Source organism: Penicillium solitum, assembly GCF_028829755.1.
Source record: "Penicillium solitum strain IBT 25940 chromosome Unknown utg000009l_segment0_segment0, whole genome shotgun sequence".
NCBI classification, from domain to species: Eukaryota; Fungi; Ascomycota; class Eurotiomycetes; order Eurotiales; family Aspergillaceae; genus Penicillium; species Penicillium solitum.
In genome coordinates this window covers 2,709,112-2,725,223 of record NW_027072128.1, presented here as the reverse complement: position 1 = coordinate 2,725,223, position 16,112 = coordinate 2,709,112, and the positions used below count along the sequence as shown (strand labels likewise).

Genomic DNA, 16,112 nt, shown 5'->3' with positions numbered 1-16,112 from the left:
CATATAGACTGTTTTGTATAATATTCTTTTTTGGCTTGATCTCGGCAGGCACGATGAGGGTTGAGGGTTTTCGAGGAAATCACATACTCATCTTTGGTAATTTCACCTGTCATTCTCCAAGTATATTTTAATCTTTTCAGGCTTCGCTCTTTTGCCTTCAAGATGATTCCCCAAGGAAGAATCGATCAGTCCAATAACCCTCATTCGCGGGTTTTTTCAGCATCACAGAGCCTCCGACGTGGAAAACATCCTCGTGATTCCGACTCCCTTTCACCATACGATAACCCAGACTCATCCGAGTCCATCTTGAGCGATGAAAGATCTATATACAATGCGGTCAGAGTCACCACGCCAAATGATTCCAGCCCTCGTTTCTATGCGTCTCTCCTCCATGAGAACCCCGTTCACGAGCAAGACCTAGCGGTAAACATGGCCAGATTTGTTCCTACAGATTCACAGGATTATCATACTCCTACCACTGTGTCAGCCAGGCGAGGAAGACGACAGAGGATGGTAGGGAAGCTTGGGAACCACACCAAGCTGCTATCTGACCAGTGCTGGCAAGCCACACACTGGTCGAGACCTCCTTTGAGTAAAACGACATCGGTACTAGACCCCCATCGGTCTTTACATCGCAAGGCGGTTTCCCTCGATGCAAATGAGCGTAGTATCCGCCGGCCTAGATGGCCTGGGAACTTGGAACCAGCAGTGAAAATCGTCCAACCTCCATATCCACCGCCAGAAAGAACACCTACACCCCCTGGCCTTCCCTCCTTCGGCACGTCAGAGGCTATGTCCATCTCCGCACGGTTCATGATTCCTGACAATGTTGCACGGCCACCCGCAAACTTGCAACGTAGTGGTCCTGCTGGTGGTCAGCGTAGCAGTTCATATGGCGACACTCTAAGGAGATTATTTGGCTTGCCGCCTTCTGCGCCTCATGGTGGGCTTTCTGTTAATGGTATAGGAAGAGCCGAGGATGGCACGCTAGTACAGGGCCGGTTCCCCCATCGACAAAGCGGCCATGGGATGAACATCGGTCGACCACTGCATGACCACCCTTTCCATCAACGCAATCTTCCCTTTGCTCGCCACGAAGCCACAGATATAAGCTACGATGCTTATGTTGAAGCTGCACAGACAAAGGGTGGTCTTGGGCGAAGTCCAAACAGTCATGTCCAGCCTCTAGCCAGGCCCCCGAAACGACGTTTCCCCTTTCCATCGAACCCGGCCCCTGCTGTGGTAAACCGCCTACCGCGGCCCAGAGCCACTGCACTTCTCAGCTTGCCGCGCAATCTGACTGCATCAGACGGTCCTGCAGCTCCAGCGGAATCTTCTGCTCAAGTGACGAGGGCAAGTGGTGACCATGTCCCTCCCAATCCATCGCGGTTGCATTCGGTTTTGACAATGGCTGGATGCGGCGGCGGTGCAAATGAAGAACCTCACCCAAGCACGCCCGTCTGTCCGGACGTTTTGGCGTGGGTGAAGACCCAGAGATGCCTCTTCTGCTGCTGCTGCTCGGGAAGCCACGAGGAGCCGGATGATTCTCTCGGGGCGACCAGCTCACGGGATACTTATGTAACGGCCCAGAGCCAGGTGTCGCCTGCTGGATCTCAGAATGAAAACAGTGGTGGGAATACTCGTCTCCATGGCTTCCAGGCATGGATCTCATCTCTGTACGGTGTCATGTTTCCGACTCTTGTGAACCCTGCCGCTGTATAAATTTTGACTGAAGTATATGTGCCTCCACGACCTGTTGTGTTGCTACTGTGATGCTGTTTTCTTTCTTTTCTGGATGCCCAAAATGCCCAATGCACAAATTCGCTTGCTGAATGGTCTTATTATTAACTTGCACCTGTCTTTTTCCCGTACATACATATGTACCCGATAATGCCTGGCACTCGAGACCTTTCCCTTTGCGCTTTAGTGCTCACCTCTTGCCGCTTTCTGCTCACTGAGTAAAACCGAGCACGCCCCTCCCGACTTGATCACCGATCATTACACAATCAGCATGACTGCTCACTGAACATCACCTGATCATCCCCTGAGCACCCTGATTCACTCACTGATCATCATCCGAGCACTAAGTATAGGGATGAGCGGCCTGAGTAAGCTACATCAATAAAATGCGACGCGCTAATCCCATCACGTATAGCCCTTCCCATTTAGATCGCCCATCAAAAAGGACGGGCGCAGTCAACATGACCGTTCTTCCTAGCGGCCTCGATCCTATCTAAGTAAAAGATCTCACAGTAGGGCTATTCAATTGACCTACCATTTTACCATTTCAGCCTATGCTCCTAGGAATACTAATGGGGATACAATGCAATGTAGAATCAGTAGAGAAAACAGTGTATGTATTTGGGATGGACGGACCGAGGAAAGACAGAGAGAGAGAGAGAGAGAGAGAGAGAGAGAGAGAGAGAGAGAGAGAGAGAGAGAGAGAGCAGGCAAACTATGGGGTTTCTATCTATATATAATGCCTCAAGCACCCAGACATCCAACAAATTTACACCACTCTCTCACCTATTCTGTTCGCATAATCGACAACCGCCATGGTCATCATACCCACCATGGATCTAAACACTTTCGGAAAAGGACTAGGAAGTGCCAAGGATGGGGAATCTACACGAGTAGGTAATAATATATTGTAGCTTAACGCTACAGCCGCCCGCCTAGCTAGCGTGTGTTTGAGCTCCTGAGAGACCTGCCTGACGGATTTCCCTCCTTCGGTGCATGAGAACATGCGTGATACTGCCATAATCGGCCAATGGGATAGGCCCACGTAGTATGGTGACTATGGTCCAAGGCATTAGCATGAGAGGCCAAGGTGAATGTCATCCGGATGGGTGTAATTTTCCTAGTTAATGCGATGAGTTTCTCCACCATGTTCTGTATCCTAAGTCAGGGGTCTGCAGTACTTCCATGCGCTTCTGGCTCTACCTTGCTTGTTAGGAGCAGACTGTAACTGTAAAACCAGGCCCCTCGCTTCTAGTCATTGGGCGAGAAATCTCTAACGCTAAATCCCGTCTGAAACCCAAAGGTGGTTCTCTTTTGTCGAGAAACGTAATGTGTTAGCTGCGTCTTGCACTTGATGCCTCAACACCTCCATCGCATACTGGCCATTGATCGGGGTTGGAATGGGACGATCAATCGCCTTGAAAAACTTCGCATTGCATGGCCACGCTGCCATGCGTAAACAAGTTTTCAAGGCAGAGTTGTCAGCGAGTGATCGAATAGCTACCTTCTCGGATATGTCGTATCAAACATCCGGAACGTCTGGTTTCCGTACAAAGGCGTCTTACGAGAGGTCAGGGATGTCGTATTCGATGAGAAGGTGTTCTTCGACCCTAGATAATTGGAGAAACGACCGGTCACCGACGTCATCGAATCAATGCCATGGGAACTTAGTCTGGGTGATGAAGAAGATGAATCAGATCCATCACCACAGACGCTCCACATACACTTCCATAATCAGAAAGCAGAGAAAACGACAGGTCAGAATCTTTGGTATAGTGGATACAGCTCGGTGGATACTCATCATATGTCTCTCCCAGTCAGGAAACTGGAGCAGCCGCAGTTGATCTATCTGCCGCCGATCCCGTAGAGCCGGAGGTGAGTCAGTCATCTTCTCGTATATGGCCTGTTGTGGCAATACTGATTTCGGAAGGCGAGACTGCCGTTCGACAGAAGCCGCCAGGGGTGGGGGCCCAATCCTCAAGCGGGACAAACTGCAGTGTATCGTCAACGAACGGTAATCATTATTCTCGAATTAGTCAGACTTGCGTAAGAAATTGTGGTCAGCATTTTCAGATCATGTCACACTACGACTTCACAAACGGGTCAATACTCGGGGATGGTTAGGATGGTGAACATTTAACAATCTCTGTGATGCAGTCGAAAGTGTTGTCTAGCTCCATATAAAGTAGTAAACCTCTTACCTGATGATTTAACGGCTGACGTGATGATCAGCCGGTCAGAATGGAGACGGTGGTGCCACAAGGCCAGATCCGCCAGTTACCAGGCACCAGGAGAGACTACTTTTGTTTGCCTAGTTTGCACCGGCCACGTGCTCTTTAAGATCCCATGTGTTTCCATTATTGTACCACCACTCGGTCATGTGGGGCTTCCCATTCCGTCGCGTCGATCATTAGCCCCGCCTAATCAGCTACGGGAGTGAAACATGATCTTCATGATCTCTATGGAACAGGACAGCTTCTACAGCCTGCCTGTCGATAGAATAATAGAAATTCTCTTACCCTCATCAAAAGCTATGTTAGCGTCTATACCATATAACCATCCGGAAAAGACGCGTTTTCAATAGAGTGCCCCTCTGTAGAGTTCCACTATACTGCGTCTTCAAGTACGGTCAACCCTAAAAGCGGGCTGTGAAATGCGGCTTTTGATCAGTATCTCCATTTTTTGATAACCACTTTCATCACTTTAGTAAAAGTCACTTAATATGGGTATATATAATCGTCATTATTCCTTGTTGTATGTACATCATCTACTCCGTACAGAGGGACTTTTCATTTAAAGCGCGTTTTTTTCGGAAGGTTATGTGGTACACACCCCTTAAAAATGATAGATCTAACCAAAAAAGGATCGGTGTGATTTTATCTTCACTACTTGGACCAGTTGTTTCATTTGCAGCTAATAAAGAATTACAAGCAGCAGGCGTAGGCACTGATGCGTTGTGATTACAAAATATGACAATTATACTGTACTGAATAGTGCGGGGATAGGAGGGATGAAGCTATTTATTAGTGCTGTTCTTAAATTGGGCTCGGCTCAAGCCGATCATAGGAAGTATTAATCTTATTCCCCGTAGAGACTTACACCAAATCGCAGTGTCGGTATCAAATAATCCTACTTCCATCAATAGCAAGTATATCGGACAGGCATTTTAGTACGATCAATATCCTCGGGTGGCTTAGGATACCGATGACGTAGCGGCTAGGGTAAAGGTGATATAAATGATCGGCGGAGTAATTTATAGAATTATTTCCACCCCCTACAGCCAGCCGTACTACGAATGCTAATAGGGAAATGAGGAGAAAAGATGAATACAGAATTTCGGAAGATCTTACGTATTGTTAAGCTGTTTATACCCACTCTATGCCCGTTATAGATTTGATCTACATCTGAGTATCGTAACTGTGTTATGCATTCAGCTTAGCCATAGATAATACCCTGCACTGGATTCCTTGTTTATCGGTTATATCCGTATTGTATCCCCTCTGCGCACACCGACAATTAAGTCTAGATAATTAGCGGATCTGGAATACTTAGACCAGAGTTATAAGTAGAGCTAAGGTGCCCCGTCTGAATTGCTTCATTATCCTGTTCGTTTACTCTTATTCTACTATTTCTTATATCTTCCTTATATTTGAACTTCTTATCGTCCAAAATGGGAAAGTGGAAGTCTCCTGATGGTACTCCTAATTTTCGGGGCAATGTGGAAAGACTGGGTCCAGTACTTCACAATGGGCTGAAAGACCCCGAAAAGCTTGCAAAGGTTATTGAAACAAGCTACCAGCCAGCAGAAGCCGAGGAAAAGCCCTCGGATGAAACCGTCAACTTCGTCTCTGCCTTGGTGCTTAAATATGCCGATGCATATTTTTCAATGCGCCAGCGCAGTCAAATGCAAGCTAAAGAGCCACTCAACGACGAAGAGATAACTATCCTCAAAGATGCCATTAGTTCAGCCGTTAGTTCAGTCATTCTTTTTACATCTTTCATTAAGCTCAATTCCTAAGGCTACTTTACTGACCCGGTTCTATTAGAAGGAGGATTTGGGCCAAATTATTAGCGAGCTTCTGAATCACTACGTTAGTGGTAGCCCAGGAAGAGTCCAGGAGGCAGAAGCTGCTCGTGAGCTGTTTGGTTCTTTATCAAAGGTCGCAACGAAGGCCACACTCAACGACGTTGGCACAGCGTTCGATGGACAAGATGGCATTCACCGCACTATTGCTCACAATATACTGAAAAATCTCGTTAGCTACGGCACCGTCCCCGAGGAAGTGGCGCAGAATATCAAGAGCACGCTTAATACTGAGGAGAAAGTTTCTTTGTTTCTGCGCTGGCACGGAACATCCGATTTCGCCGCTGTCATCAAGAAAGAGACTGATCCCTTGGGTATTTTGAAAGTGATGGAAGCAGGTGTCATAGATGAAGCATTGACCCGCACTAGTCTGCCACATTTATCCTAGTGGAACTTGAAGTATTGGTAGTGCTCAGCCTTCATGATATGAAGCCATGCAGCATGAATTCTGCTGCGCATGAATCACTACATCTCGGTCGAATGAATATTCTTCATATCTTCACAATTAGCTTCTGACTCCCTTTCCCCCAGTAGGCAAGCCCGTCGCCATAAATAGATCAATTATTGTTCGTAGTCTCGATTATATCACCTTGTTTATGTGGACAATAGGACGTCGATGAACTAGCCAGACTTCACGTAGGGTGACACTGGTTTAACTGTCTGGGTTTCAATGGGTTCAACAGGCAAGGCTCTAGTTACATATCCGAAGATAAGGTATATTATATAATAGGAGATAAAAGCATAAAACTTCACGTGTTACATAGCCCCGATCTGACCCATGACATAGGAATCACTAGCGCTACAGTCGCAGGTTGTCTTGCTTTTACCACCCATCACTTCTCTCATCACTTCTCTCACCGCTTCGCCCAGCTTTTTTTCACGCTCTTTCCCGCAGTTCAACCCTTTTATAATGTTCATATAGAGAGACAGCGGTATGCAGCAGGATACACATTAGCCCGCAACATTTGCCATGAACGTATCCGTGATTGAAACCGACTCAAATCCATTTCGTGGTCAATCGACATCAACTTCCCCGCGAGCCCTCAAAATAAATCCCCATCCTCCAGAGGAATTGACCGTGCATTTGCTTGGGGGAGCTGATAACCAGACCGGCTGGTCATTGGCTCCACCGATGCGTTTGGAGTCATGGCAACCCAAGTATAAAAATGGGCGATACTCTGCTCAGATATTCAACACTGGTTTTGTAATAGCCATGCATGTAAGAGCCATGCAATCGATGAGCGGGCTCACACTAATGGTCGCGCTGGCCTTGGTCACCACCGTAGCGGCTGCGCCAAATCCTGTCACCGATGTCCGGCCTACCATAAACGTAGTCGATTCAGCTATCCTTTTAAGCGCTTTCGCTGACGAGCTCTAGATGCGCTCTTCTCCACTCCAGCTCATTGCCTGGGAAAATCTCAACTGTACGGGAGATTTCGGTGCCACGCACTTCACCGACTCGGTCCTGGCACGCAATATTTCCAACTCACTAGTTTCCCGCCGTTTCAAACTCAGCTGTGCCTTGGCGGACCAGGAGCAGTTGGATAGATCTGTAATGAAGAACTTCACCCCTTGGTACTCCAACAAAGATCAATTGCTGTATGAAAGCTCGTCCTGTTCCAAATTTTGGCAGACTTTCTATGCTGTGAATGGTAGCACCGTATGCTATAACACTCCCCTATTCACGAGTCACCGTTTGTGAAACAACCCCGGATTATCTTCTTAATAGATGTTGACAAGCGCAAAGCTTTTGAATTAGCAAACGATACGTACACAGACGAATACCAATCTGAGGTTATATCTTAACAATCCGGACTAAGAACAATCGGAACAATAACTTCCTACCGTACTCCAAAAGATCAGTAAAAACTTTTGACACCAAGAAAATCATACACCGAGATCCAATTTGCCCTCACTTGATCCACTTTGCGTATATTCTTCCTCGAGTCTAGCCAAACAGCACCGAGAAGTGCTTCGATGGTAGTAGCCCGAGTGCCTTTTGGGACTTTGCCTTTATATACTGGGTGCTCTTTTATATACTGATCGAATCCGAATTCCTGTCCCTGTAATCTTAAATTCTCATTGCACGCCTGCTCCTTTAAAACCTTTTGCCCGTCTCCTATCTCAGGTTAGTTGATTGAAAACACATTCCCCGACGCAAGATCAAACGTACCAGTGGTGTGTCCATAGCTATAGCATTGATCAAATAGCGAAGCGGGCAATACGGAGTTACCTACGAGAGCCAGGCGCTTGTTACCTTGCGGTGGAGCGGTCCCGGCCGGGTATAATGCTTGCTGTAGCAACTTTTCTGGTTTTAAAACGATATCCGATTTGGTTTTGAAAATCTTCTATTTTGAATTGAGATGCACTAGGGTATTACACTAAGACTAAGTTTATGGAGACGGCTTAGCTAGAACAAGAATCGGACTGATGAAGTCATGGACTAAGAGGATTTTTCCGTTCACGGATGAACAAGGGCTGTTATCATCTAAACCTTCGGAGATTATATTACAAAAATAGATAGGTTATAGACTGAGTAGGTATTAAGGTGCAGAAAGTCACCCTTTTCGTTAAAACACGGTCAAATCAAGCCAAAATATGCGGATATGAAAGACCGATATCTCGATTAGCCGTTTATTGGAAGTAGGCAAGTACTTGTAATACGATAAACAATGCTATGGATAATTGTTTATACTTGTACGGCTTTATGATGCTATTAGTAGTGGTGTATGAAGCTTTATTGGTCTCAAGAGGTAATTCGAAAAGCTTACTTGACACTTTGTGGATAGACCATATAGTAACAAAACTGATATTGAACAGGAGGCAAACTACCTTGACGCAAGTAGCAAAAAAACCCTTATATCCTCCAATTGCCTACAATGTTTTGTATAAATAATTGTGGACTAAGTGATAATACGGGTAACTATGGAAGAGTGGATGTAAGACAAAGGAATCCACTATACTCTCTGTCCGTAGCCATATAGATAGTTAGAATCGGATTAACCCAACGCTTTTCACGTGGTTACTCTACGAAATTATTCTATATATCTGAGCACGCGTTCTACGCAGGTTCCCCAGTATCGATTCAACTCGCGGAAGAAAGAACGGGTACTCTTCAAAGACCTCCTTATTTTCTATACCGAGCTTTCTAAGCCGGATCTCTATCTAGTCTACGCGCTCAAAAGAAAGTATACCGACATATATATCGGATAATGTCTGACAAGTCGTGGCTTTCCCAGTGTAGTGCATGCATATGGGTTTTCAACTTGAAGTGTACTCCTGTATTGTAGAACGCATATCCTCGGCCATATTCTTCTCTCCAGAACCCTTGGTAAGAAGGAGAGAACTGCTCCCATTGGCCTCCTCATCCCTTTGGATTGCACGGTCATTTGCACTAGGGGGCACTCCATGCTTAGCCACATCGCGCTCAAAATCGTAGTACTCTTTCCCTTTCTGCAAAAGCTCCACAAGGGCGATCACTAGAAGCATCACAGCTGTCGTCTGACCAAAGTCCCACTCATTCTCATGGCTTGTCTCTCCCTCAAATTTGCCTTGATTTGCCTGTCGAAGAGCAATCGTCATATAGAGGTGCAAGGGGAAGTGGAGCGATGACAGCACCAGAATAGTACGTCTTCTCTTAACTCCCGCAAAAACGCTCGCCAGGACAACAACTATGAGCCAGGCACTGGTGAACCCCACATAGTATTTGTCCGCGGTGGGGTGTGAGCTTGATGGATCGGTGACAAGTGTCGAATAATAGCAACGGCCAGGTTCCTGATGGGGTGCCCATTCATTGAGACGGATACCAAGGAGAATGGTAAGGGCCAGGTACAAAGCGACGAAAATGTAAACGGCTCGATAGCGGTTATTAAACCAGCTGATACGGATATTGTGCCCATGATGAAGCTTCATATCTGGTTCGTCGATTTTAGCGCGGCAGTATCTCCAGCAAACGAGAGCTGCTGTATTCGATACTCCGACAAAGCTGGCGATGTCGAATACAAGGTGCAAGTGGTATGTGTCCATGATTGATACCTGCGAGAGGATAGTAGGCGCGCGTCAGCGGAGCTAACAAGATGATAGAGCACAATATAATTCTTGTGCCTATATTTAGCGTACCTGTGAAAACGTAGTGACCAAATATGCTATTCCAAGCGTCGATTGGAAATCAGATCCAACCATTAAGATTTTAGAAACGAAGTCCATGCGTTTGCGTTCGACCTCACGCTCGATAGAGCCTTCTGGGTGCGTGATGTCCATATTGCCGTGTTTCGTTAGAAAGAAAACCCATATCGACAGACATAGGGACAAAAGGGCTTGGCCGGCAAATCCTACGATAATCTACCTCCGCTTAGTACAGATCAGATTCCTCTTCCTTGTCAGTGCCTACTCACCCCGTTGCCCACCAGTGTGGCCATTTCCTCTCCCACTAGCTCGCATTCTCCGCCTCCTTCCTCCCTCAACCGTAGATTCATCTTGTTCCGTTGTAATGCAAAAGCTTTGGTACGTGAGGAAAAATGTTAGTCGCAAGATGCAGTGGACTTCGCTCAGCCTCTTTATAGCCAAGGGGCTCGGGCCTGTCTAAGATAGCTTAGCTTTATGGCTCTGAGAAATGAAGAAGTCTACTTGGGTTACGGAGTGATGGCGGCCCTACTGATAGCTCTACACATGGAACTGTACACCGTACAAATGCAGATCCTGGCGCAATTACACTAGAAATACACGCGCTGATTGGTGCTGCATCTGTCTTTCCTAAATAGGATTAGGGTTATACAAATTGAGAGAGACCTGATTCGCAGTTAGGTTTGGCCCCAAGGGAGATCGGCGCTAATAAATTGGGCCACGCCAACGCATCGGCAGAGTTCGTTTCCAGTGATTTGGAGAATCTCAGCCTCAAAAGACGGAGTACGCCACACAGTAATATGATGCCTAGATACCCACTCACCCGATTTAAATCTAATAGAAACAGTATGGTCTGAAAACGAGGTTCGTCGATTAGCTGAAGGTAGAATTGAACGAGCTCTAATGAAGCACATTTCAAGCAAAACTTAGAAAATTGCAGCCTAAAATTATTAGGAGGGTTTGCTTTATGTATCCTTTACTGCTAAGATAGACGATGTGATCCATAAGCCATATCCAACGTATGAGCTACTTGAAAAGATAAATTTCCTAGTGCTCCGGGAACAATCTTAGGGGGATGAAGATCTTGATTTTATGTACACATACGTTTCACCGTTTGTTCTTACACTTGCTGGATCATAGCGAACTTTCCATAGAATTTGTATCGACTGTTGCTAGGTTCTTGATTTCCAGCCTCATTTATTGTCGCTGGTGAATACGCAGCGTATTCCACGTCTTATCAATGGCCGCGAGGCCTATTGGCTCGTCATCTTCCTCAACTAATTCCACATCGCAGAACTGGGAGAGACTTGCTTAGAGCATGATTTCGGCCACGTAGCGGGTGGCCCGCGGGTGTTTACATCCGAGAATCCAGGCTCATTCCGGTCTCCACCTCTGTTTTAGAATCACGGAACATATTGAATGTCGATCTGATGTCTCGGAAGAGCTCCCCTGGGTTGAACAATGCGAGCCAAGCATAAACTCCCAAGGGACCACTCTGATAGCGCTTTATGCGGGGGCTGCCGGTCTCACTGTCAACAACAGCAAGGTCCTGCAGATTGCTAGTACAGTTGACGTTCAAAGTTGTATAGGGTTTGATGGAATAGGCATAGTAGAATAAAAATGCAAACGGAACCACCTGCAGACAGATAATCAGGGTAGGTAAGCCAATAATGGTGTCTGCATAGCTCAGGGTAGCAGAAGGCTTCAGGGTGCCAGTGGAGTCAAGAACCATAAATATAATCTGATATTTGTCAGGGTTTCGTCACTCTTTAGATTTAAAAGTTGTGAGTCTTTCTGACCTGTTCTAAGAATTCAAGACCAACAACCATTTTAAATGCCAAGAGCTTCATCATTGGCTTTTGTCCTTCCATATAAGGCTTAAGGTTGCTGTGGAACCCCATGATATTTATCATTGCCATAGCAAGTGATATAATCGAAATGATGGTGATCTGTCTAAAGTGTTAGATACATTGTCAACAAATTGAATAAACTGATTATACTTACCCATAAGTGAGCAAAATAAACTTTGTTTCCTTCAAGGCAGAACGTTCCCTGTGCTTGCGTGATGCTTTGGGCTATTGCAAGGATAAACGTAACAATGGGATACTGCAGAACGAAAAACCACGTAGACTGCAAGTATACAAAAGTCAGTTGAATATCTTGCTATTATATCAATTTCAGATAACTTACCTTGAACCATGACAGCCCATCTGTTGTTTTGGATTTGCTATATCTCTTTGGAATTTTCAAAGATAAGAAGAACTCAGCTCTGTGTTGGTCATTTGGCACAACAAAATCGCAGAGCAACATGAGAAACCAATACAAGGCAACTCCTTGGAAAACTTTTGTCCATCCAACCAGATAGACATATGCGTTGGGAAAGCATACTGAAAGCAACGAATAGATCGTATATAATGGGAATAATGTAGCAATTCTCATGATCCTTCAATTGACTTCTGTCAGTATCTCCAATGATTTTGTCACTTCAGGATAAGGCTTATTGAACTTACTTAACTTGTTGAGTTGGGTTACTTAGGTGCATTGCATGCCGGGCCATAACCATGAAGATCACCAAACAAGTGATACCCGTGCAAGTGCCAGAGAGTATCATATTAAAGTGGTGAAAGGTTAAGTCACCGACAAAGGTTTTAGATGCATCTAGTTAGGAGAAATTAGTTTATTGAGTTCGAAAGACCATTGAAGTTGAATTGTGCACCAGGGGTCAGATGTGACGGCATCGGGCAAGCTGTACTGGCTTTACCGCCATCGCCACGGTGAGAGAACTCGGCCGTCCCCATTTTGAGTCTCAATACTCTAGACAAATGTGCTTTTGGTAAGAATTATGTGAAGGTGGAGCCTCAGTAGAAGTATGACTTAGTCCTGAATAAGAACTATTAAAAGGTAGGTCGGTTGTATAATGATTTGAAGACAACAGAGAGATAGACGTCGTTTTATATACCCATGAAGAACGGCAGACTGAAATTGAGTAGTCCCATTGAGTCTAAGCCTCGCTGTTAATTTTAGGATACGATGTACTTCGAATACTCTACAAACGAAGGTCAACTGTAGATCAGCCCTAGATAAGAAAGAAGGGCGATCTAAGGTCGACAATACGGCCGCAAACCTTGGAATGGCTCTTTCTGATTGGTCAAACATCGCAGTTACTTAGAGGGGACTAGGGCAAGCGGGAACACGGCCCGCTGAGCTAAACACGCTTCACCAATCACATCCCTGACACTTTCAGCCCCAGATAGCATCTGGCATACTCTTCTCAGCAAGCAAGTGCAGATCAATCTACTAGGTACATACAGTCAGTGGCTTCTCCCGCACTGCTACGTAGCCAGAGCCTGGTCGGCGGGGCCGCTTGGGGGCCACGATCATGTTCATTCCAATAATCCTCAAACAAGTCGAGGTCGCAGACGGGGATATCCGTGCTCCAGATCGAACTTGTGCAATACTTGTGAAGTCAGATCCCTCCATGAGTCGATCTAAATCATTCGTTCCACGTACCCTTTCTATTTAACTCTAACCCACACTACTCCACAGCAACACAGCTATAATACATATATATATATATATATGCTATGGGACCTTGAAATACACCAGTATGTCAGATTTGGCTCTCGGGGTATTCAAAGGTTCTGTGCGCTATTACATCCAAAAGATTTGCCCGATTTTATATAAAATAAATAGCTCTTGTATGAATCCAATTATAAGCATGTTTACCGTTATTCTATCTCCGGAAATGTGTCAAATGTTTCCTATATCACGAAACTTACCTACAAAATCTACTACTGATACCTAGTGTGTAGTTCGAATTACCTCTGCAATATATGCTATAACCTCGTCCCTGCATGATAAGGACGCTTAAAATGGAAAAATTGATAGAAGTATGGCATGCAGGTTTACTGTTTAAGAGGGATTCGGGCGGTTTTCGGGGATTTCCACATCGTCTTATATTACATTGATAGCTACATATGTACCTATTCTAAAAGGAGGTTCGGTCCTGTGAGAGGGATGATGTGATGGCCTGAGGCCTTCACTATCTGTTTGCCCACGACATCCTCTCCCTCCTTCTCAATAGCCAGTGAGCAACATCCATACCTCCTCCCTTTCTCAATCCATCAAAAGATGAATCCGAATTTAGCAGGAAGAAAGAGACGACTGTCCCTTGCAAGAAGCAGTGGAAGTCAGCTTGGGGCTCTCCTTCTTGGCGGACTTCTCAACTCCCTCGAACTCCTGGCACACGTGCTTGACGTTGGATCCACAAGTACCGCTGACCTCGGCGTGGTCACCGTAGTTGGAGTTGATTCCAACCAGAGTAGGCACGTTGCTGGCCTTGACGTTCTTGACAATGACGGTGCGAGGGCTCTTGCTCTTGTTGTTGCTGCAGTTGCCGCATGAGCGGTAAAGCTTGCCGGCGTTCACAACGGTGAATCCATCAATGGTGACGGTTCCGACACCGTTGTGCTGGATGACCTTGTCCTTGGCCTCCTGGGCACCTCCGCCACGAATGAGAGCGTCTCCGGTTCCGAGGATGGAAATGGCGTCCTATAAAAAAGACACATTAGCATTATGTTGACCAGATACACATGGCCAGATAGACAATGGGATGACTTACCTCGCAGACATCACGGAACCAGACGTTGGTCAGGGTGCAGGCTCCCTTGCAGTGGATGCCCTCGAGCTGGTTCTCTCCAATGATCACGTTGCTCAGGGATGCTCCGTTCTCCAAGATGAACACGGCACTGTCGGAGCCTATTCAATCAGCTTCATTCATTTGGACTTGGGTTTTTATGTGGACATACCGGTGTCATCGTCGCTGTTGCAGGGGCGACCACGATCGTACTCCTTGTTACCCAGATCAACATTGCCCTTGATCACACTGGGAGAAGGCAAGGAGACGATGTCGCCCACACGGCTGGGAATGTTGAGAGTCTGGGCACTGGCAAGGCCAATGAGACCGAGGATGATGGCGCTGGAGTGCATTTTGTTTGGTTGATGATGGTTGAAGAAGGTTAAAGAGGCTTGATGATGGTTGGTGATAGTTGATCAAATCGAGGGCCAACAAGGGACCTTTTATATCTTTGGAGATCATAACAAGACAGGACCTAGGGAGTACTGTCTCAGATCGATAGTATACTCAGTACAGCTACAGGACCCCTCAATATCCATGAAGAAATTCAACGACATCTGACTGGATGAATTCGATACATTACCCCATGAGTGTAATTTTATGCAGGGTCCAGGTCCCAATTCGACCGGGATAAATATTACCTCTACTTTTCTGTGGGGACATAAGACATTTTCTAACATCGTACCTAGATATTATCCGCATTAGCGCTTCATTCCGCTATGGAGCCAATGTAAAGACACAGTTATAGTGAAAATTCCAAAAGCCAAGATTTCGAAGTATTGGCATTGTGGCTGTGTATGCCACCTTGAAACTACCCACGCAGTTAGAAGATCCACCAACCACAAAGGCTAGACCTCGCCCTTTTAACAGGCTTTTATGGATATTACAACCTACTCTAGGGACTAGGAAGGCTACGAAAGGGAATCGAGTACATTAGGGAGGTGAGAAAGAAGCCACGGAGATAGATATCAGTCCTATCTAGTTATGTGGGAGAGCGAGATTCATTCCCTTCTCAAGGGCCCCATTCTTAAAATGTAAAAAAGTTCCTGATACGCACCCCATCACGCGCTAGCGCTCTTCAGTTCGATTGGAAGGCCCTTGGAAAACCTCTGCCGGAATTTACCCGGAAGTGGCATGAGCCCGGAGTATACTCCATACAGAGGAGTGAAGATATCAACGTGGGAGGGTACTTCACGCACCACACCGCAAGAGTATTGAGCTAATGCTAATTGTGAAGGATTCGAATTCATGTACAGAGTAAATTGGCTCCAACGAGAAAAACTGGCGGTGTACGTTCGAGACCTAACTGATTTTGAATGAGAATGAGAAGATCCTTCAGAAGCGATTCCATTGTACGGAGTAGTTACGAGCGCTTCCAGCGGTGTATCTTCACTATGCTTGGAATAATATTTACGGTGAATCAGCTAAGTGTTTTCCTCTTCATTACTATCCAAACATCTACAACTCTCCATCTAGAAAGGCTGCTGAAATTGGTGGAAATATAACCTCCCCCTTCGGCCTTGGCGCTGA

At 45.9% G+C, this 16,112-nt stretch overlaps 6 protein-coding genes across 6 annotated transcripts; 3 read left to right on the top strand and 3 right to left on the bottom strand.

Moving 5' to 3' along the window:
- Positions 1-162: 162 nt before the first annotated feature.
- N7455_012111 (uncharacterized protein) lies at positions 163-1,722 on the top strand (the record flags this gene model as incomplete). Its single annotated transcript, XM_040957308.2, has 1 exon — positions 163-1,722. The coding sequence occupies one exon, from the start codon at positions 163-165 to the stop codon at positions 1,720-1,722; it is 1,560 nt and encodes a 519-aa protein (XP_040812313.2).
- Positions 1,723-5,410: 3,688 nt separating this feature from the next.
- N7455_012110 (uncharacterized protein) lies at positions 5,411-6,212 on the top strand (the record flags this gene model as incomplete). Its single annotated transcript, XM_040957227.2, has 2 exons — positions 5,411-5,710; positions 5,787-6,212. 2 exons carry the CDS (start codon positions 5,411-5,413, stop codon positions 6,210-6,212), a joined length of 726 nt encoding a protein of 241 aa, XP_040812274.1.
- A 582-nt stretch (positions 6,213-6,794) lies between these two features.
- Positions 6,795-7,202, top strand: N7455_012109 (uncharacterized protein; the record flags this gene model as incomplete). Its single annotated transcript, XM_065606817.1, has 1 exon — positions 6,795-7,202. The coding sequence occupies one exon, from the start codon at positions 6,795-6,797 to the stop codon at positions 7,200-7,202; it is 408 nt and encodes a 135-aa protein (XP_065459983.1).
- Positions 7,203-9,085: 1,883 nt separating this feature from the next.
- N7455_012108 (uncharacterized protein) lies at positions 9,086-10,299 on the bottom strand (the record flags this gene model as incomplete). The annotated part of the gene is made up of 3 exons (XM_040957272.2): positions 9,086-9,859; positions 9,944-10,165; positions 10,219-10,299. 3 exons carry the CDS (start codon positions 10,297-10,299, stop codon positions 9,086-9,088), a joined length of 1,077 nt encoding a protein of 358 aa, XP_040812243.2.
- A 1,055-nt stretch (positions 10,300-11,354) lies between these two features.
- Positions 11,355-12,744, bottom strand: N7455_012107 (OSTA/TMEM184 family protein; the record flags this gene model as incomplete). Its single annotated transcript, XM_040957352.2, has 6 exons — positions 11,355-11,687; positions 11,746-11,895; positions 11,951-12,076; positions 12,137-12,389; positions 12,457-12,604; positions 12,642-12,744. Coding segments are annotated over 6 exons (1,113 nt in total), but the record flags the coding sequence as incomplete, so codon positions are not given.
- A 1,345-nt stretch (positions 12,745-14,089) lies between these two features.
- Positions 14,090-14,935, bottom strand: N7455_012106 (pectate lyase; the record flags this gene model as incomplete). Its single annotated transcript, XM_040957287.1, has 3 exons — positions 14,090-14,497; positions 14,568-14,704; positions 14,755-14,935. The coding sequence occupies 3 exons, from the start codon at positions 14,933-14,935 to the stop codon at positions 14,090-14,092; spliced, it is 726 nt and encodes a 241-aa protein (XP_040812326.1).
- Positions 14,936-16,112: the final 1,177 nt, after the last annotated feature.